This window comes from Haplochromis burtoni, unplaced genomic scaffold (genome assembly GCF_018398535.1).
Source record: "Haplochromis burtoni strain Fernald_Lab_line unplaced genomic scaffold, NCSU_Asbu1 Contig_3, whole genome shotgun sequence".
NCBI lineage: Eukaryota > Metazoa > Chordata > Actinopteri > Cichliformes > Cichlidae > Haplochromis > Haplochromis burtoni.
In genome coordinates this window covers 2,317,470-2,340,823 of record NW_024582364.1, presented here as the reverse complement: position 1 = coordinate 2,340,823, position 23,354 = coordinate 2,317,470, and the positions used below count along the sequence as shown (strand labels likewise).

Below are 23,354 nucleotides of genomic sequence, written 5' to 3'. Positions count from 1 at the left end.
AGCGGCGAGAGGGAGAGCTGCCACGGCAGGTAAAGGGAAGCAGGAAAGATATTTTATTAATTTGCTGCTGAGATCCTGAAACAGACCAAAGGCTGTGACAGGTATCCAGCGCACCACTCCACATCATCCCCCCACCACCTCCCCCTGTGAACTCTACCCTGCAAGGGGCTAGCCAATTTTCGCCAGCCTGTCGAGATGGATGATGGGAGAGCATCCGTCTAATCAGCCCTCCTAGGACCCCCCGCCCAGCCACCCCCCTCAGACCGGCCAGATTGACTGACTCCTGGGCCTGTGTGCCCCAGAATCCATATTCCAATGGAGAATAATCTCTCTTTCTCTTCTTCACCTTCCCTCCATTTCTCAATTTCTCTCACAAAAATAAGCTGTGAGACGCATAGACCATCCTTCCCTTCGAAGATCTCCGGAGGACTCCCCTCTACCATCACAAACTCACACAGCCTGCACCCTGCGCATCCCTTTCCCTCAAATATGGAGCAGTCTAGATATTTCATGAAGTGCTGATAGGGAGGGCAAGGAGGCTGGCTGTGCTCTGCTCTCTCTGACCCTCAACTTCTGCCCACCCCTTGAGCAACAAACAGACATAGCTTCACTTCAGAATACACTCCCACCAAAATAAAATCCACTGTCTTCCCGTTGCTAGCGTCCCCGTTTGAGACAAAAAAAAAATGTCCCTGGGTTCTAATAAAGGCCATATTGCAATGTGAAACTTGATAATGAACTTCCTTTCCCCTTCATGTTGCCGTCGGATACAGTAGCTTTTCACATTGCAGAAAGAACAGAGCCACTGACAATGCTGCTAGGCTGGATTAATTAGCCAGATTCATTAACTGATGGATGCGCAGTATTAGCCACAGCTTAAATCTGACATTTCTCCGAGTGCAGTTCGTTTGTGAAGAAACGGACAAGTTCAGCTCTCGTACCACAGTATACTGGAGGGCTGCAATCATAGGATTCTCTCCCAATGATCTCAATTTCTCCATAGACAAGACAATGAGGCTGAAGTTACACAACAGTCAAGATGACATTTTCTGCGTGAGACTCCCTTGTTCCTTTTAAGCTGGGGTTGTCTCTGCTCCTTCCATCCTCCAGTTTCATTATCATTCCTTGGAAGTGACATGAGATTTTAAGTCATGTGTTAAGTCGCGCCGTGATCGACGGAGGAGTGGAAGGACTGAGATGCTGCATGACTTCTCCCTCTCTCCTCAGACGCCCGCAGGACACATACCTTAATTGGAGTGTCTTTTAAAAGGATTCCTTCAAAGACAATTCAAAGCTCCCTGGCCTTAATGAGTGCTGAAAGTGACAAGAGCACATCTGCATCATGTTCTACTTCCCCACACAAATGAGATTCTCCTCTCCCCGTGTGATACCCATTATTGCCAAGCTGTGTCCAATTCTGCTGTTTTAATTAAGCATATTTATAGGCTTTGCGGTCACCAGGTCATTGTAAACAGCTATGTATGTCATAACATGTGTCCAGGATAGAAAATAGGGAGAAAAAGGGGACTGATGGACACCGAGTGAGAAGAAGGGGGTAGCTGTATTAGATGGAAATAATTGTTGCCAAAGAAATCAGCGCAGTGTATGCTTTGCGCATTACAATGCAGCAAATGTCTGGAGTTGATTCTCTGAGTGATGGATCTTTAAAAAAAAAAGCAAAAACAATATTTTTGGGTTTTATTTCCCTCCTTCCTTTTCATGAAGCATTCTTCAGTCTGAAGCACAGAGACCCAATTCCCCAGAAGTTATTCTTTCTTTCTTTTTTTTTGCCTCATGAATTTTAAAATATGCCCCGAAAAAATGCCCTAACTGCCCCGAGTCCCAAACGTGCGGCAAAAAAAAGAAGCAAAGCTTCATGTGTTTGTCCCTAAGTGGTGCTCAAACACCAAATTTTCTCTGAATATCTTGATCTGCCAAGTGTGACAGCTCTTCACGCTTTTGGAAGTTGCATATATATTTATATATATTTCCTTTCATATGACAACTTGTTTTCTTCTTCATCACCCCAGGTGCTCCGCATCCTGTCACCATTTCAAAAAAAGTTGCACTACAAAATAAAAGAACAAGGAATTAGGAAGAAAGTAACGGTGGCTTTTGTGAGGTGCCATCATTAATATTTTAGCGTATTTGTAATTACACTGTACACACACGGCTCTGCACTGTAAACGGGGACATAAACTCTCTTAGACGACTCGTGATGAATCACTGCTGTTCTAGTTTTGTAGGTGGATCAGAATTAGACAGCATGACAGACCTAATGATCCTAGGAGGATATTCTTTTTCTTGGTGCAAGAGTATGTTTGTGTGTATACATCTGCGTGCGTGCTGTATGTATTTGTCTTTGTCTCCATCTCTCCCAGGGTCTGATATGTGCATGCAAACACAATGTCTGGAGGGAGACATGACAAAAACTCCCAGAAGCCTTTGAGCCACTCTTTTTTTTTTTTTCCTTTTTCCTCTGTTGCACCACTGGGGAAAGTTAAATCCAAACAAAAGAGGAGACGCTTGGTGTACTGTGCTAGAATCCATCACCGGATCTCTCCCTCAAACATGTCTCCTTTACTTGTCTTAGTTGACTTTTTCCAGCAACTTTGATAAAATACCATTTCAAGCGCTTCCCAGGAAACTCACTACAGGTTTAATTTACTCTCCGTGGTGATCTGATTTTTCAAGTGTCTGTTATGCTGTTGATGTTAACAAAATGCAACAGAGGCCAAAATAAACAGCATTAGAACAATTATTCCCCCCTCGAATTTCATATTCGCACATCATAACAGCCAAGTAATTTGACTCTTCAGCTCTGGAAAAGCAGGCTGAATGGCACCAATTGTGGGTCAATTAAAAGTTTATTTTGCGATCCGCTCCTCTATTTTGGCGAGGAAAACAGGAGAGCGCAGCTCGACTGTCGCCTTCGTGTGAAAGCGTGGAAGTGCAAGAGAAAATATAGTCCTCAAATAAATCGCTGCATTTGTGAAGTGGCATATCTACTGCAGCGGCGCTGGAGAGGTGGGGGGGGGGGGGGTGACTCTGGTAGTATCCCTAGTCAAAGTCTGTCCCTGACTGAAGTGGTTAAATGTGAAAGTAATTGTGTTTTGTTTCTGGGACTGACATGTGGAACCCCATGGACCCCATCTCCCTCCTAGTGACAGGCAGAGATCCTCCCCCCTCGCTCTGTCTAATTAGAGGATGTAGCCCAGGGCTCATGTCCCAGGAAGACCCATCCCCCTCCCAAGATGGCTCCCCTAAGAAAGCCCTTAATTGGGTTCTTTAGTCATAGTCTTCATTTTGGCTGGAAAGGCATCTGTGTGTTGCTATCACCTCAGAATACAGTTTGTATCGCTCTCTTGTGTTTTTTTTTTTTCGTTCTCTCTTTTTCTGCCTCTTGCTGGCCCTCTTTCTATTGCTTTTCCTCTCTCCCCTCTCCCCGTCTCCCACTCTCTCCTCACTTAATGAGGCCCCATAATAACACAGCAGTTGTGCAGTTGTTTTGCTACCTCAGTCAAACAGCGGGATCACTGCATAGTGTGTTTCTAGTACCATTCACTTGTCTACTTAGACAGGGTAATGAGTATCATTTGGAGCTACAAAGCACCAGCTTACAAAAAAGGGTGGTCAGTCATCTCCAGTTACACCTCAGAAGTATTTGGTTGGGGTAGTTAGACATCTAATCAAAGCTTTTTTTGAACATTATGGATTTATTATATATTTTTACAACTGTTCGGTGTGGAAATGACTCACGTGGAAGACGCTGAAATCCATTGCTGTTGTCAACTCCACCCTAGCGTTTTGCTGTTACTGTATGACTATGACTCCCCGAGCACCTCGCTTCAAACAAGGCAGTCTGTTACCAAGGAGACCAGGCCGGTTGTGGCATAACAGTGTTTGGGGTCAACCCTCCCTACGGCCTGATAAGTGATGACTGTGGAGAATGCCAACCGCTGTATTATTTATTTATTTGATTGTGTTCTTCATTGGCTAAACTAGCCAGCAGTAAGCCTGGCCTCAGGTCAAAGCAGGAAGGGATTACTCCCTCAGTGGACTGGTCAACAGCAGAGAATGCACAAAGGGAGGACTGAGTCAATACTGGGCCGAGTTCAGCACACCATTAAAGATCAAGAAGGAATGCAACGCTCCTGTCTATCCCCACAGTAGTTTTGAACAGTGAGAAAACATTTTACGTGGCAGCAAAGCATGAATTGCAACCGCAAAAAATCACCAGAGAAACAGAGCGGCCATTACTGATCGAAGGCCGCTGTACATCTTTCGGTCGTTATGCAAACATAAATGAGCCTAAATAACCAAGTGATTAAATTCCTTCAAGTCAGTCTACAATGTGGAGGCTGCAGAAACGAATGCAGGTTCTTTGTTTTAGTATCGTTCGGTGACATTCTCTCTTATGCCTTAATTAAATTCCTGAGTGATGACTACGGGTATGCGTAGGTCTCAGTGGTTTTGTGCGCCGTCCCCGTGCTCCAGATGCGGCTATGCAGCCTTACTGCATGCCAGGCATGTGATGTAAAGGCAGAGGCTTTCATTCGGAGCTTCGGGAGGGCGGCGTTTATAGTTTTGATTAGCTTTTTAAATATTTCATCATAGATAAATAAAACAAGGCACTTGGGCTGCAGGTGTTAAATGGATGTGCTGAACGCTTGAAATAAACAGTTTCTTTAATCTGATCTTTAATCTCCACTGTAAGTAAATTTGATTTATGGATTGCTGTCACACCAGCATCTCCAATCATGTAAAGAAATGTTCTAACTCCAAGACTCTAACTCTACTTTATTTCTTTTTGTTAGAGCTTCCTTTACTAAAAATCAAAAGTGAGTAACATTATCATACTGTTTTCTAGCTGCATTTCTTCCTACCTTTGTATGGATTACTAATATAGTAATTATGCTGCTAGTGTAAATGTGACTTTATCATAAACTTCTTACGATTGTAGCTTATAGCAGCAGTTAAGCCATTTAATTACAGGTCAGTTACATTTTCAACACTTGTTTTTTGAGGGTGGCATAATGCGGCAGATTCTGGTCTATTCACTAGTCAACGCTGCACAATGTTTTATTTGTTTAAGAAGCCTTAAATAGGCCATAGCTTATAAAGTCATTATTGTTCGCTCAGCTCTCTAACCACTCAATAAAGCCCGGGTTTAATGTTACATGCCGGATAACACCAGGTAGAAGAGCAGATACAATGTACTTAACATGTGCTCAGCAGGTATTAACATTATGCTAATCAAACATTGTTAGCTTTGTGATTAAGCTTTACATCCTCTCTCTGTGATGTTGGGCAATCTGAAGATTGTCTTTAATACGGCAAGATCAGATGAAAGGGAGAACGTGTCTGCTAGTCCACTGGCCTTCCTCTGCAGAGCTGATGTAAGAGATGCACCTCTGTTGCCTCACTGGAGACCGGGTGCTATCGATGGAGACCAGAGCAATGGGGAACGACATAAAGAATGATTAGTTAATAAATCAGCTCCCTAGCCTGCTTGCTCTTTCCCGGTCTCCGCTCTTCCCCAATCGTTCCCCATATTTTCCCCTCGCTCTCTCCTTCTTTGCAGCCGCGTTAAATTCCTAAGACATGTTGCACCTGTTTGCATGGGTACACAAGACCCCTGCCGGGTGTTCTCCCTTCTCTTCCACTACCCCTGAGGGCGTTGCAGTAGGGTGATGTAATAAGATGAAAGTGGTGGTTTAACGGTGGCGGGGAGTCGGTGAGAGAACGGGAGAGGAGGAAGAGGCTCGCTCCGAGCCAGTGCAGCCAGTGCTCATAAGGGAGAAGCGGGTGCGCATTATTGATCAGTGCAAAATTTAATTTAGTGGAGAATTGACTGCTATGGTTTACCTGAACACTGCTGGTAACTGGGCCCTGCAGCAGGCCTGTGTGGCCAGCAGGTGGTTGAAAGGATCGAGGAGGAGATTAAGGGTTGGATATAAGGGAAGGAAATGGATGATAAGGGGAATGGCAGAGTTTCAGGGGGAATAGGATGGCATTGAAGGAGGGAGTTAAGATGAGAGCTAAAAGGCTTAATGGAGGGCATCTAATCCTAAATTGCAGTGATTCTAGTGTGACACCATTAGTGACATCCTCCTTCCTAGGGCAGTGGACATTTTGGTCATTTTGATGTGAATAATGTGATTTTCTATGTAACGTGACATTTGTTGAAGCACACCGTGGGTATTTTACTTATCCAACACTTGCGCCGAGGCACTCGAAGAACTTGACAAGGATGAAGACGGGAAAGTGAATTTTCACTCTCCCTCCCTTTTACCACCTTCCGCACTCGTACACAGAACAGTTTATAGCTACTCTGCAGAGTTCAGTATCCACAGAGATAAAGGTATCAGTTTCATTTTCTTTTAATGTTTTTTTTATTCCTCCCTCCCTCTTTTCCTCTATTTCCCTTTAGTCTGCATGGCTGCCACAGCCACTGAAGTCGTTTAACACCGTCCTTGAGAAAGCCCTCAGTGAGAAAACTCCTGGCATGTTTAAGGAAAAGGTAGAATGCAGTGTGTGTCAGACAGAGCTGGGACATGCAGAGGGGGGAGCCATTCCCCAGAGGGGTTATTTTCCCCTCTAATAGCTGTTACGAGCCCTACATTATATCCAAGGAGCTACATTCCTTTGGGGTCCACAGACACACACACACACACACACACCTAGACGCACTGGCACACTCACACAAAGGCATGCACACTCAGTTGAGCACAAATTTTCTCTCTGTGTTTCTCTCTCTTTCACATACACACACACACACACACACACACACACACTCAGTTCTAGCCGCTTTGCTCTCCCCGTGTCAATATCCTGCCATTTGAAGTCACGTACTGCAGGGGCTTCTGGGAGTCGCTGAGGAGCCAGGCTGACGGGTAATGGGCCGCATTCATTAATAAGGTTGCCGTGCTCCTGTCCCTCCTCAGCAACGCCAAGGATGTCTTCACCGGGGGGTAGGGGGTTGGTGGAGTGTGAGGAGGGGGAGGAGGTGAGGTGAGGTGAGGAGAAAGAGAGAGAGAGAGAGAGCATCCCATGGGGAGTCTCCTCCCAGACTCACTTAAAGGAGCTTTATTTCAGCAAGAGAGGAAAGATGGAAGCAGAGGAGCTGTCCGGAGCCACCTCTCTTTAAAAAAGGGAGCGCAGGGCCCAGGTGAGCTACACTAACCCGTACAGGGGTCACAATCCTGTTCCCCGTCAAACAGCTTATTACCCCACCTGTCGGGAAGTAATCGTCCTAGCTGAAAGGAAAGCTGTCGAGGCGTTTAAATGCTTTATATGGAGGCAGCCGAAAGGGTAAAGAGGGAAGGAATGAATGCAAGGGGGCTAATAGTTGCTCCCTACTGCTGCCCGAGGGATTCTGCACCACTGAAGGTGACTGCTTTGGTAAACCTTCAGACTGAGGTTGCGCTACTCATTTTCGGTTGTATTTGAAAGGCTACTTAAGCAGTAAAAGTAGTGTAATTTCACATACTTTGATTACACATTTCCGTGCCTATGTGTAGGGTAAAATGTATGTGTGTACCGAGTGTGCGGCGGATGTGTGTATTTGTGCATGCATGCGTAGTGATGTCTCTGTGACAGGTGTGTCTAGTCCATGCCAGTTTAGAGAGTCCAAGGCTGTGTTTTAAACAGAGCACAGCAAGTGGGGCATGTAGTTTGCATTAAAGGGATTAGCAGTCACTTCAAAAGATGACCTGGATTCAGCCCACCAGGGACACCAGTTACACACCCCCTGGTCCACACTCCCTTTAAAGAACCTGGCACAGCTGCCCCACTACAACCACTCTCGACGGTCTGTGTGTGTGCTTGCATAATTTTGGAAGATACAGCACAACAGTGCGATATTGTCAGCTTGTTATCCTGTCATAGTGAATTGTGCACAGTTAGAGACTTACAGAAGTGTGGAGGATCAAATCTTCTGAGGCCTTATCTGCGTGTGAAGTATTCCTTTTTTGGGGGTACATTTACAGCATGCTTAATGCACGTAGTCAGCGGACAGACAGAACTCCAAGGATGATATTCCATCGGGTCTGTCAGTGTGTTGTTATGGATTCGCTTTTGATTGGACAGGCAGGGTGGGATGTTATCGGTCAGTGGTCTTATGTGTCTGAGATTTAACTGTGGTATGGGCCCAAAGCTGACTACTATTGATCTACAGACCGATTTGACTTCCTTGCAAGTTAATTAGAAGGGAATGACGATGATATTCAAACATTGAGACGACCACACGGCAGTGCTCATGTCTGGATCATCGAATTTAAACAGAACTGTAAGCTTTGAGAACATCTACAGCCATATAAGGAGGTTTTGTTATGTCTTTTTAATGAAGGGGAAGGATTTTTTTTTTTTTTTTTGGATTTCTGTTTTTGCGGTGTATGCCATCATAATGTTTTCCCTCTTTCTTTTTGTGTCCTTGCAGAACCACACGTTGACTCAGCACAGCAGCTAACATGGCAAAGCTCAGCGCCGTGGCCGAGAACAAGGATCACATGACGCACAGAATTATGCCCGACCGCCAATTACCGTCAGTGCAGTTTCCCACTGACTGTCTTGCACTGAAATTTTCAGTTACACCACAAGAAACGATGCCAGAGCAAGAAAAAAGAAAAGCAAAGCAAAGAAAATAAAAGAAGGAGGGGGGGGAGAACAAAAAAGAAACCTCTCAGTAGGCCTACTTTACTAACCATTATTTCAGAAATAAAGAAAAAGCCAACTTGTTTGTACATAGACTTCTTCATGTGTTGCTTAACTACAGCTATATTGCAATCTTATACAGTATTTGCCGATGTACAGTTCAAAATGTTTGTCCAAAAAAAAAAATGAGAGACAGAGAAGAGGGAGGGAGGGAGGGAAAGAAAAAAAAGATTCATTACATTGTCAGTCAGACCAGATGGGACTGAAGGAGAAACAGGGTGCCACTGAGAGCATAGGAAACTGTAGGAACTGGTGAGTGTTGTCAGGAAGACTCTTTTCATCAGTGCCACTCCTACTGCGCAGTACGTCACTCTGTATCCTGACATGGTCAATCATTATTGGGTGAAAAAAAAAAGCTCGATTCACCAGCGTAGGCTGAAACCTTGTCTGTGTGTTCGTCCTAATATGGCTGCCAGAGGACCAGCTGTGAACTGTGGTGCGACTAATCTCCACTGCCTGCGCTGGAGTTCAGACGAGAGGTGAAAAGAAAAAAAAATAAATTAAAAAATCATCCCAGAGAACAGAAAAAACAGGACAGAGGACAAGATGCTGATATATGCAAACGCAGTGACACAGATTTGGAAAAGGCTAGCTCCTTCTGTTGGCTCATGAACAGAGGCGTGAAACTCCCATGTGGCTCTCAGAGCGTGGGGAAATCTCCAGCCCACTGATTCAACCTGTACATTTCTGTTATTAATGTTTACTGCTCGTTCAAGCCTGGAGATTACTGGAATAATTTTTTTTGTTTATGTTTTGTTATCTCTACTTGTTCTCTTGTTTTTCACAATGGGTGAAGTAAATCCAGTTGAATTTGGGATCATGAACGCTGAACACAATTTCGGTCTGTCACGGGATTTACCGTGGTTGCAAAACTCCATCCCTGGCTCTCCTGGAGAGTGCCCAAGTACTTTTTCTTGTTGTTGTGTTTTTATTTTGTTTTTTTCTTTAACTTTTTTGAATTTTTTTGCAGTGTCCCATTGCTCTCTGCTCAAGCTGGAAGCCACTGTGGCATCATACACAACTTTAATCCATTCTGTTATGTAAATGTTTTGCATTCATTGAACCTGAGATGCACTTTTGTATGAAACTTTAATGTTTTGACATTTTGATCGAGAATCGTTCGTACGCAGTTTACAGGAAATCACCATCTCCTGCGGCAAAAAGACAGTTATCTCCGATGTTATTAAAATGTATTGTACAAATATGGAGTTCTGTATTTGGCAGACCTCATTTTTTTGTGTTGCACATGTGATGGAAATATTAAAAACTGTATGAGGAAATGGACTCCATGTCCCTCCATCTTAACAGTCTGTATGTTAATGTGTTGGTCTGTGCGTGTGAGTGTGTGCGTGTGTGCGTGTGTGTGTGTGTGAGTGAGCGAGAACACAATTAACCCATCAGACGAGACCTATGACAGCATAAACAGGATCATCATCAGATGCTTACACCGCTTTTTTTTTTTCATTGTATCAAATTGCATCCTATTTTTTCTCCCTCCCTCGTGGCTCACACTAACGAACATCTGAGCATCTTAAGGGAGGTCTGTGTTATTAATGACTCCATTACCCATCACCCTGTGCGGTCCCATTCTACACACCCTTGCGCTGGGTCTATTTAGGGAGCCTCCAGCACTCCGGGGGACAGAGGAAAAGATTCTTCTGCCTTTGCCGAATGGGACAAAACCCGCGCAACAACATCTGTCTGTCTCAGTAGATGATTCATCAGCGGTGACACACGAGCAGCATAACATTTGTTGAAGCTTTCAGTTTTGTTTTGAAAAGGCTCAGCGCTGCAGCTCAAAGCACTTTAACTGTGGTGAGTAACAAGACTGAAAAGTGATGGTTCATTTGAAATAAACAGTGGATACGGCTTTCGAGTTGTACTGTATCTAAAAACACTGCATACTTAACTGTGTTATAAGAACAATAGGAGGAAAAAAACACGCTTATATGTTATTTTGATCCATTAAGACCAGAATATATAAAAAAGCAAGGATGCGATCCCTTGGAGTGGGATTTAAGCTAATTTGTGCCATGATCACAATCACAAGATCTGAGAATTTTATCAAACATCTGTATAATTCAGCTTTTCCTAAACATGCACAACATGAAATGCACATTAGGTTTTACAACATTAACATATTGGGGATTGTGGACAGGGCCTCACACAATGACTGACTTTCACAATGAAGATGCAACCCCTCATCCTAATCGAAAGTGGTACATCCCAGCATTAACTGTCATACCAAATGCAAGCTGGGCATCCATTAAACAACTTTGCTAGCATCTCCCTGTGCCAGGCACTTTTAATAAGCTTCAAGGGCATTTGAACAGGTCCAAAACTTTGCTTTGCCAGAGATGGACTGGCCCACATCATCCATTACATTAAATTGGGTGGCGGCCTCCAGCTCATATTTATGATTTAATTAAATTCACTTGTGAGGCGTATCAGAACCACTGCGGCCTCCCTTTTAACGCCAGCCTAAGCAGCAAAACGTACACACACGCGCGCAGCTACACACGTTGTGTTTTTGACACTCGCCCAAGTGTGTGAGACTTTGTGGGCGCTTTGGCAGGGGGGTTCTCATGGGTTCATTTAAAGCAATATAATTACACAGCCCCCAAGTATTCTTCCATCAGAAAGCAGCAGAATGGATGACTTGTTCAGAGATAACTTAGCCTGGCTGATCCTCTGCGGTGTCGTCGTACCGAACATAACCTCAATGCAAGTGGCACTCAATGCTGCTCAGAGCCTGGCCGGTCCTTAGTGGAACTGGGCAATCGGGCCAGATGTTAGGGAGCCGCTGAAATGGCATTGTTCTTGTCCGGGATGTGTAAAATGGGATTTCTTTTTTTGGCGCTGTTGTTTTTGATTTTGATTTTTGTTTTGTTTTCCTGTTCTATTCAACAGCCACACACCCTTAGTCCTCTGGAGTAAAAGTGTCAGCCTGTGTAAGGACTATATTAAAGAATTAAGAGAGCTTACTGAGGCTGTGCAATGTGCTGCACTCCAGGAAGCTCAAAATGTGTCATTTCTCCCCCTGTATGGACAAACCCACACAAATCTAAGTATGCATTCAGTGCTCGTCCCTTGTGTTCCAGTGTCCTTGCTATTGCTCTTCTTTGGTGCAAAATTTAGTTTGGTGAAAACTCCACATTGTTAGGCTGCACATTCCTCCCACTGAAGGAGACCTCAGAGACCTCTTATGGCATTCAATATGTGCGCCCAAGCGTGAGATCCAGATCCATTTGGCCGGGAGATCCGCTGGGAGTGTCTGAGGTAACCCAATCTCTCACACCGGCACTTCACATCCAGAGAGCCATCTTTTCACTTCAGAACTGTGTCAGCAAAATGGACGCCTCAACCTCAGCGTGTAGCTCTGCCAGGGTGTTTTTGGACAGAGTGCCACGGCCTCTGTTATTGTTTGAGCATTTCCTGTGTAAGCTTGTGAACACCCTTTTTCTATTTATTTGAAATGCCACGAAAGTAATGAGAAAAGGAAAATAAACAACAGAAATTATATGTTGTCTTCCTCAGAGTGAAGTTACTTTAAAGACTTTTCTTCAGCAAATGTTTGAATGGAAAAAGAGCTTCATTGGGCATAATTAAAGACCACAATTGAAATTTCCAAGCTATTTTTCCTGTCCTGGGTCACAGGACAGGAAAAAGTGGGACGCAAAGTTTGTCACGCAGGAAATGCATGTATAGACAAACAAATACACTCACACTCTTTCCTTCTCTGTAGCCCCTTCTAATGATCCCCCTGCTTCCTGTACAGGGAGAAGTGAAGGTGAGTATCCCCCTCCAGTCATCTCCTTTTGCCTCACCAAGACAGACACCTGAAATAGACAAGGTACTAGATGGGCTAGGATTTTCAAAAATGTATTAAACGCCAAGCAATAAAAAATAGACCAGGCGGGGTCAGATTTACTGCAACTCTCCAGGCTCTAAAGCCAGTGTGGCTGGTGTGATGATATGAGGACAAGAGAAGAGTCGAACAAAAGGAGGGGAAAGGGAAAGAAACTATCAATAATGCAGGGTACACTGTATACAGCTGACAGTAAAAATGGAAAAGACACTGCCTAACAGAGAGGAGGGATGAGTGCATTGTATGTAAGTGCCAGAACACATCATTGGTCAAATTATTCAGTTTGGGGTGTTTTTTTTTCTTTGTTTGTTTTTTGCAACTAGTTCGAATGGTCTACTTTTATGGAATCGTGTGCAGCAATGTCAGCACAAATATCTGCACTTCTTAACATGTTTTTAACATTTTTAATGAGCAGGACTATTTGCAGTTTGGGTTTATTTAATGAACACATGGCGCAAATAGTGGTGTGTGTGTGTGTGCATAAAGTAAATGTGCAGAAGGAGAATGTAGAGCAATATGAATGTATTGTTTTTAAAAAGGATCATCTTTATTTTTTGCTTTATTTTTGTTGAATTTTAGCTAAACACATTGCTTCATATTTTCTACCCATTTTGCTCTCGTTTGCTTGTTTGTAAGAATAATGGCTTCAATCCTCCAGTGTTCCACACTTTTTCTACCTCTTCTTCTTCTCTTTCTTCTTATTTTGTCTCTATCCCTATTCCCCCCCCTTTACATTGGAGCATCCCGTTCATTCCCTTCCCGTCTTTTCATCATTTATTCTCACCCTCTCTCACCCATGTCAGTCTTCCTGGCTGTTCGTCTTCCACCACTCCTCCTCTTGCTTTGCATCTCTTGTATTGTAAACAGCTCACAAAAGCATGACAAGGTCTCCGCTCGTGTTCCCTGTGCCTCCCTTCTCTGTTCTCCGAGCTATTTGTTATTGTCTCCTCGCTATCGTGCGTGTTTGTCTCTATCACGCGTTCTTTATTCTGTTTTTTTCCTCTGCGTCAGAAAAGCAAAAGTTAATTAAATATGGAACGAGATGGAGCAGCATCTCTTTAAACCATCATGTCATTAAAATGGCATCCCTGAGAGATCAGCTTAAAAGAAGTTGGAGAACAATGTCTTCTCAGTCAGATATTTATGGGCCTGGTTATGTAAACATGCTCCCTTTATTCACTATGTATATTTCATGTAATTATCGCTTTTTGTAGCTCTTTCCCCCTGAGATTCATACAGGCAAGAAGTTACTGGGGGAATGTCATTAGAAGAGACTATTGTTACAGCGCTGCTATGATACTGCACAGAAAGAAAAAAAAGCTGCATTCGCCATCCTGGTGAAACTTTTATCTATATTTGACTTCATCATATTAAAAAAATCATCAATGTCTTGTTAAAATATATGTGCAGCTCATGGCCTATTCACACACTTACCCATATTTAACAACAACAACAAAAAAAGCACAGCGAGTAATGCATTCAACAGTATTTTTGCTCCTTCCAGCAGCATTTGATCTAGATACCAGGAACATTCACTGATGATTTACAGGTTTACGAAAAAACCTTGATGCCTCTTATTTAGACCGCCCATGCATTCATCTGTTAGACAAGCTAAAGATCTGGAGTGAACTAGATTCCTTCAGCAGCAGAGGCCAGCGACTGGTGCTTGAAGGCCTGGGTGCCAGCTGATGGAAGCCGCTAATTAAGAGGGCTGGAGAGCCAGTGGGGCGCCTTATGAAACAGGGGCACCTGGGTTTCACATGAGGGGGGCGGGTATCCATCACTACTCATCTGTGTTGCACAGCAAAGACGATAGTCGGCTCCAGCACCGTGCCACGTAGCACGCTTTCACTCAAGCCTAATGTCAAAATACAGCTCTCGCAACGACCTCCTCTGCCCTCTCGCAGCTTGTTTGCCATCACAGAGGGAGGTGTTATTGCATAGCATGATGAAATTGCACGTGTCGAGATGCATTTCATTCGAGCCAAATGGACTTAAATGCAGATGCAAAAAGAAACAGCCGCGTATAGACACATAATAGAAAATGAAGCGTGCACACACTCAAACATCTATACTCCCACATGCATAACTTAATGCCCCTCTCCCTTCCATTGTTCAGTGAGTCTTCTTAGCTGCAGGGTCAAAATGTCTCCAAGTAATCTAACTAGCTCCGACTTATGGGACAATATAAGGTCTGCCATGAGTTCTGTCGTTACAGTTTCACGCACCAGAGGCAGATACAGCTCTAGACCACCAGTGAACCTGCCATATTGCTATCCAACCTGACCCCGCAGTTGCAGTAAACCTAAGTGAACCACAGTTTCGAAAGTCGACAGCAATAACCACTGCAGAATTGCTTTTAATCAACGTCTGAAATGAGGGTGACTTGAAGCGTCGCCCCATGCTGATTAAATGTAATTGTTTAATTGCCAAGTGCTGGGAACCCATCCTAAGAGGATTCCAATGGAATTATTTAATCTCTAGTCAGGAAGTACACTGCAGGAAAAAGCTGAGGGAAAACGAAAGCAAAAAAAAAAAGAAAAAAAATCAAGCAGAATTAGCCTTTTTATATGTGTATTTTTGATTACATCATAAAATATTAACTGGGGTTTACATTTAGTTAGCTCAGAACAGAATGAGGTGGAGGACCATGATGCATTCACTAGTGTGGTTGCAGTTTTTGACCTGTCATGATAAAGTGTGTGATGCTGTCTGCAGGTTTACTTTTACATTCCAGCTTTACCCTGGAAATAACAAAACTGTAGAATATTGGCTCTACGTTGTAAAGAGTGCCTGTAGCTTTTGCCACATATTACCGTTGCTTCATACCACATCTGCCACCTTTTACAGTCTCTTTGGTATTATCCAGTTTGAAAACAAGAGATTCCAGCATTAAATCACTCCAACAAAGTGCTACAGGAGGAGCTCTAAGAGTTTACTATTCAAAGACCCTCATGGGGAAGTTAAAAAGGCCCTCTCCCCCCTCTGATCACCTACTGATCTCTGCTAATGGGGCTCTATAAACTTAAGGGGTACAGGTGTGCTCCATTTGAGGTCACAACACGTTGCTTGGGGTCACAAACAGCCACCATTAACACACAACACAGACATGGTGGGATTAAGAGCCACGTGAACACACATTTCTATGTGTTCGTAATTATTATCTCTCATCTGTATTTCCCATGGCGCTACCTCTCCTAGACCAATTTAAGCTGGCATGATCCCCAATTGGTTTGGCACACAAGCCATGACATTTCAATCTATCAACAAAATCAATAGCAGTACGCCTCTTAATATAACTGTACACAGTGCAAGTGCTCCACAGTAAAAAACGTTCTTGCTGTCGCATTCAAATAAACAGAGAGTAAAGCCAGCCTCGCCATTCTGCTGATAAATGCAGTTCTGCCCTCCCGAGGGAAACGTGCCTGCATCCCTCTGGTCAGAAGTGTGCTTCTGCCCCCCCATCCCCCCCCCCAACACGCCACGGGCAGAGAGAGAGTGGGTTGGTTTGGGGTGGGGGTTGTGGGGGAGTAGGCAGAGGCCACTTCCCTGCAGCTGTGCCCTTATTCCCAGCACCTGACCAGGGGCCCAGATGTGCACACAGGCAAAAGCAACAATTTGAGAAATGTAAGTCCCCTGTGGGACCCAGGCACCTGCAAATGTAACCTCACTATCTAACATGATGGCGTAATTACAGGTCTAACAAGTCTACATCTGGAAAGGACTCATTTAATCTATCAAATCAAACGTTATCAGACTGGGGAACAATACAAAAATGGAATCGCACTCTCAGCATTTCATCTGCACATCAAACAAAGTCCACTCTGCATTTGGCGCTGACCCAATTAGCCATCAAGTAGACAGCAACTACAGGGCACACGGCGGTCATTTACAACACAACGCAGAGAGAAACTTTTATTTATTTCACTCCACGCCTGCATAAAGATCATGAGCCAATTAAAGACAAGTGTTTTTATATTTGCTTTCATTCTTTAAAAAAGGAAAAAAGCTGATGTTTAATACAGTGCGGTTCCTATGAGCCAAGAAGATCACATACGAGCCGTTACTAATAGTAACTATTACAGCTGCACAAATATATAGCATTTATAGCACCAATAGCATTACATCACACGGTGACTCTATTTAACATTAGCCAGAGCACAGAACATACTGCTACTGATTAGGTTTTTAAAATTTTAAAGTTGCTATATGCAGTTTACAGTAAACTGACTGGCCGACTTCACTTCATAAAGCTTTGCACTCAAAGGAAACTGTAAAGGTTAATGGTGACATCTAGTGGCACATACAGATATATACACATGGTAATCACAGTAAAATGGGGGTTTGGGCATTGTTTGTAAACACGTATGCTTCCCTTTCCTATAGGAAGCCAAAATCTTTCTGAAAAATAAACATTTGATTATTAGTAGTGATAAATATGCTACATGCTGACCAGAATCTGGTACTAATAAATTTGCAAATGAATTTCAAATGCACTCAAGAGTGGGGAGGAATATAATCCATCACTAATATATAACATTTTACCTTAAATATAGGCTTTAAAAGCAGATCTCATTTTTAAAATTGCACACTTGAACCTAATGGCACTTTGTATTTTCCTCACTGTGCTTCTGGCATTACAGGAGCAGTAAACCTTCTGACAGTAGAGGGTGATAGTGATCTGTTTATTTAAGCTCTGGCCACAGTGGAGGAAACCCTTTAAATATATTTATTCTCACACAAAATAATCTATCTATCTTACCTGTCGCTTAATTAAAAAAGACAATTAATGTGCCAATAAAATGAATTTCTTGACAATATTTCACTGACACGTAAACTTGCAGATTATGTTGCAATGTTTGGGGTTTTTTGCATTATATTTGTGTATATGTGTTTCACCTCCTCGTGATTTTTTTCTTCCTCATATTCAACAACTGACATAACACTGCTAATAGTTTTTCAGTTCCTTCTCCAGCATCTTATCAAAATACATTTGGGGATATTTCTATGCCTCTTAACACATCCTTTGGCTGAACACAGGAAAACTGATTGCTAAATTCTGATATGTTTTGCAGCAAAAATCTTGAACTTCCAAATGCTGAAAAACACAACTGAAAACTGTGAGTTACTTTCTATATAACAAACTATGGTGCACAGATTGGTTTCAACGGTTTATAAACACATCCATCAACAGTTCAGGCGCATTGTTCATCACCATCCATCCACAGGCATCAGTTTGTCACTGGCCAGTGCGTAGGACAGATGATGGGGGAGTAGTGTGCCGCTTTGGGCAGAGAATCTTGCTAAAGGCCCTGCGGAAGCTACTGTGGCACAGCGGGTAGAGGAATGGGTTAATAGCAGAGTTGAGCCACAGGAGCCAGAAGGTGACCTCGTACCAGTGATGCTGGATGCATCGCCCTCTGCAGGCAGCACGGATGATCATCAGTAGGGTGTACGGTGCCCAGCAGATGGCAAACACACATACTATGATGGCCAGAGACTTAGCAATTTTCTTATCCCTGGATAGACGGCTAGGATGGGCTGCCCTGCTGTTTGAGGCATCTAGCTTACCCAAACCAGGAGAGGATGTCTGGGAGTTGATAGAGCCTCTTACAGCCAGTTTTATCCCAAACCCCCAATTGTGGGACAGGGGGATACCTTCCCCCTGGGCAGAGGCGGGTTCACTTGCTTGAAGGTGAAGCTGAGCCTCCCTGCTGTGCAGCCTCCTCCTGCGTATACTGAGGTAAATGCTGAGGTTGAAGAAAGCCACAGAGATGAAAGGAGAAAAAAACTCCAGCATAGAGGCACTCAGCAGGAAGTACCAAGAGTAATAGAACTCTGCGAAGCACTCATCCTTTGGCACACGGCTTCTGCCCACCACCAGCTCCCAGAATATGATAGCAGGGCCATAGAGGACAAAGGCTAGCACCCAGACTGCAGTCATGTTGATTATGGCTTGATGAGTCATGCTCTGTCTGGCACGGTAGCTTACCTGCAGTAAATACATACATAAATCAGGAAATATACTTTAGAAATCCTGCCAGGGTAAAGACACTCAATTAGTCAGTTATTGTAGACATATTTGCAAATGGTTGTTTAGCTACTGCAGCAATACTGGAGGATGAGGCTTTCTGGCTGTATAATGCAGTTTTAGAAGAAGGACACAATATGAAAAAGGTCATATTACAGCCTAACTCTCACATTCACAATATTCTTGATAATAAATTACAAGTGAAACTAGACTGAAAAATTATTATGTTTAAAAAGAAGAAGAAATGTCCGTCACTATTTAGTATTGTTCTCCAAATTTTTAGCCTATTTCCTTCATAATTTACTACTAAATCGCCAAAACAAGTGCAAATTTTATCTGTCATTCTGTCTGAAGGTTTGTCAAGATTAGTTTAAAAACTATCAAAACTACAATGTGGTGGAGAGGTGTAGAATGGCCGTAGGAAGAAAACATTGAAATTTGGTACAGATCCAGATCATTTTCACTGGCTTGGCAGAGGATGAGCCCTTTGAGTGCCCTTCTAAACTGAGCTGCTTTAGTCATGCATGAATAAGTGTGCAGCGTCTATGAATATCTAGTCAGAGTGGGGTTTAATGTAACTGTTTTATATACTGCAATGTTAATAATATTTAGTAAAATAGTTTTTTAAGTACCAAGTAGTATTTGTTTTTCTCAATAATGTGAGAGTACAGCGAAAGAATACATTTTTCCCCTAAGTTGTATCCAAAAATTTATTTAGTTTTTTTAAAAACACTATTTTACAATTCACTGTCATGCTTCAGCTAAAGATAGGCAGTAATTATGGTCACTGTGTCTGTAAGATTAGAGTCAGATGGTGAAAACCTTCAACACCAACACCTTTATTTTTAACTTGCAAAGAGACAGAGTTTGTTGTCATTTTTAAGTTGATCTTGGAAATAGTTTTCCAGACTTTGTGAAGATCTTTCAAAGTTTTTCTTTGGACACTGCCTGCTTTTTGATTCGTTTTCAGCCCAGTCTTTTACCTGATCATTTTTATTTTCATTTAAGAGTTATAGTAAAAAAGGAAACTGGACAAGAGGAGGACACAGAAAGAGAAGTGCAGGATTACAAAGCAGGTGAAGATTGTCTTAAGGTCATGTCGGTCGAACGGTCGCTGTTAAGAAGCTCTTCTTAAGGAATGGAAACAGGGAAAAAATAATGTATCCCAAATTACACAAACCTAATACCTAGGCTTCAGTTCAGTGGCAATAGTTCTTACTGAGTGACGAATCCAAATTTAAAAATTTGCTTTGAATTGCCATCAGTAGATACAGAGGATGTCAGGCGAGAGGTAAAAAAGTGAGTGTCTAGAACCATCTGTAAAACAAGGGGAGAGGCTCTACCGTGGTTTGATGCTGCGTTCTAGCCAGTGGTGTTGAGAATCTTGTCAAAACTGCTGAATTATGAACTCAGAAAAGTACAGCAAGATTTTGAGCCACCATGCAATACCATCTGAAAAGCATCTGATTGGAAATGACTTCATTTTTAAGCATGACAGTGATTCCAAACACACTGCCAATGCAGTAAAAGCACACCTGGATAGAAAAACACATAATGGACCGCTATCAGTCATGGTCTGAAGCCCAGACCTTAATATTACTGAAGCAGTGTGGGATCATCTTGACAAAGAAGAGAACAAAAGGCTGCCAACATCCAAGGAAGAGCTTTGGGTGTTCTTGAAGAGCCTGGAAAAGTATTCCTGAAGACTGCTTAAAGAAAAGACAAGAAAGCTGCCTAACAGACTGTGAACCTACCAAATATTGACTTTCATGCATGTTAGAATTGTACAAACTCTATTTTTGCCTGATATGCTTTTTCATGCACGTTTGCACATGTTTAAATAATTTACCACATCTATTTCCCCAAAAGATGAGGGATGACTCACCACTTTTGTACAGTACTATATTTACCAACCGTCATAGTATACTGATGGAAAGACCAAATAAACACATAATGAGAACATCAATGTAACAATGTGCAGTACAAAAGTCAGTGAAGTACCCCTTATCACCACTTGTCTCAATTAGTGTCACATCCTATGTCTCTGCCCACATTCTTGCCCAGCTCGCAGCATCTCTGAGCACACATGTTTGTCACCCTCTGTCTTTCTGATTAACTCAAGACCTTCTGCAAAGAATATGAAAGATGATTTCACTTTTGTTTGCATAAATTTGTATGACATGAACATGGCCCCTCAGCTATAAATGTTAATCAGTTAAGACATATAGTGTTAACATGAGGCATGTTGACTCTACACTTGTAAATCAGTTTTTTTTTATTTAAAGAAAACTTTGTTAAATTCTTTCTAAGATCTTAGTAGGCAAACTCCTTCTTACATTCCAAACTAGCTCATTAATTACGTTGTTTTCTCTCTGACACTGTGCTATTAGCATTTTAGAAATGTGTTGACATTTGATCTATTTAACAGTCAGTATTTGTCTACATCTTTTCATTTCAAAGACAAACTTTGTCTGTGACTGCTGCTGACCCTTTGTCTTCCCATGTTCAGAGAAAAATGCTTTTAGGAAAATGTTGCTTGGCTGCCGGTGGCCTGTTTCTACTACGATTGATCTCTTCAGGTTGGAACGACCATGGTACGGAGGAGGATCTCTATGATCAAAGCTTGCTAATTAAAGAAGAGGCTCTTTCTCTCCGGTGTTATTTGTATTCATTGCTCTGATGTTAAGTGTTTCCTTTCTGAAAGGAAACAGAGCCCTCTCTTTGTCCACTATGCCAAGCCTTGTCCCACCTTTGAGTTATCGCACATATCTGTAGGACACAGTCAGCTGTGTAAGGCACAGACAAGCCCCGACAACAGGCTAAATGGGGCTAACGTCTTCAGAAGTTACAAAAAAATTCTCCTCAGAAAGTGTGTTCCAAAGCAGGAAGAGATAGAGTACATACAGGAGCAGTGATGTACCATTGTCTTTCTATGTTTTAGAGGGGGAAAAGTCAATTAATTAATGAGTGGCAATAAAGCAGATTTTAAGATTAAACAATTTTTTTGACAGTGATTTATTGTATACTGAATATTTTCTGAAGCCCAGTTTGTCCCAAAGTCATAACGCAACTTTTTTCTATCTTCATCATGTGGAAAAACTATAATTAGGGGTGGCGCTGGGCCTGAACGGGTCAGGAATGATTAACCTCTGCAGATGGGCACATTTGGGAGACTGAGCTTCGATTGCCCCTACCGATGACCTGGGAGATTCATTGGAAACTAAGCCACACAGTGGAAGAATAAACACTGGTGTATCTGCAAATAAGTGAGATTTTAAACATTTAATATTACCCTTTAAAAGACTCATTCAAATAGATAAATGGGTGAATGGCAGAAAGAGGGCGACAATATTATTCTTTACAAATATGGGAGTTAATTTTGTTCTGTCAGAGTCCCTTAAATTATTTTTGACATCTGTGAGCATGGCACATTCCACGACATATTCCACTCACTGCTCTGGTGACTGACAGGAAGCGGTCGTAGCTGATGAGAACAATGCTGAAGACAGACGCCGAACAAAGCAGGTAGTCCATGACCAGCCACAGCTTACACAGTCCTCGACCCAGCGTCCACCTGCCTGTGAGGATGTAGGGGATGTACACCGGGATGCAAAATGCTCCTAGAGAAATAGTGATGATGTAATGGGAGCAGAAACCAAAGCAAAAATAACAATACTTAGTATATTTTCATTTCTTTTAGGGAGGAAACCATGTAACCAGATTATCAATATACCACAATACACTTGCTAACATAAAATATGTCTTTACAGGAGACGTTATGGTGGTGGATAATTAAAGAACACTTTAAATATATAATTAAATGTTATTACAACATTTCTGCATGACTGTTTCTATACTGCTTGCATTCTCTAATAAAGCAGATTAAACTGTAAATGTGAAAGAGAAGTGCTTATAAATGAGGCAAAATTCGCCCTTGCCAAATGAAAAATGTATCAAGCTCTCTGATTGTTTATTGTCAGTCACATTCATTTAACTGATTAGCAGCTATTTAATCTTGTAATCTAGCTCCAGTCAATCAGTGCACAGGTATCTATTAGCAGCCATCTCCATTGCAGGGAGAATGAAAGCCATAAGAAACAGGTCCTTATCACTAAAATGCTGTGGGAATTTCAAAACTTTACATATCATCGAATATTCACGCATGGATCATATGCTATCAGATTGCATCACATCAAAACATGTTAAGTTAATATGTGCATTTTATCATATCAACTTCACTAGCTTGTCTGATATTCTATGCTCTGCAAGGTAGACTGCGCTTGGACTTACCTACAAGAAAATCGGATATTGCTAGATTCAGGAAGTAGTAATTGCACTGTCTCCTCAAACTCTTGTCCACTTTAAATGCCAAGATGACGAGCGCGTTGCCCAAAACTATCACAACAACCAAAGTCACCATCATCACCATTAAAATGACAATCATGGGTCCCGAGAAGACGAAGCTGCTCTGGACTCTAGTGGAGGCATTGCCAAAATAGTACCCAGTGGAGTTGGAATCAGTTTGCTCCTCTGACATGGTCCTGATGTGAGGTGAATGCTGCGGTCGTTAGATCCCCAACGGGCCAGCTCTAAATGTAATAAGCAACAGGTGCCAGGCGAACGGACGCTGCGTTCAACACCCCATGTTCCGAAAGCTCCGGTTTACTGATGGAACTGAGCATTATGCCCACGGATATCCACGAGAGAGCGCAACGCACAACACGACCCGGGCACCTGATG

General features: G+C 42.6%; 2 protein-coding genes across 6 annotated transcripts in view; one reads left to right on the top strand and one right to left on the bottom strand.

Moving 5' to 3' along the window:
- The window catches only part of LOC102301267 (zinc finger protein 521), an 89,258-nt gene extending 79,259 nt beyond the window's left edge, over positions 1-9,999 (top strand). For all 5 annotated transcript variants that reach the window (XM_014332625.2, XM_014332622.2, XM_005912711.2 and 2 more), the window contains one exon: positions 8,441-9,999. In XM_014332625.2, coding sequence (XP_014188111.1) covers positions 8,441-8,470 — 30 coding nt within the window. In that variant the 3' untranslated portion in view covers positions 8,471-9,999. The remainder of the gene's footprint in view (positions 1-8,440) is intronic.
- A 6,305-nt stretch (positions 10,000-16,304) lies between these two features.
- On the bottom strand, positions 16,305-23,354 carry LOC102301960 (histamine H3 receptor-like). Its single transcript, XM_005912713.3, has 3 exons — positions 22,905-23,354; positions 22,068-22,234; positions 16,305-18,575 (listed from the first exon to the last, which is right to left on the bottom strand). Exons 1-3 carry the CDS (start codon positions 23,149-23,151, stop codon positions 17,823-17,825), a joined length of 1,167 nt encoding a protein of 388 aa, XP_005912775.1. The 5' UTR covers positions 23,152-23,354; the 3' UTR covers positions 16,305-17,822.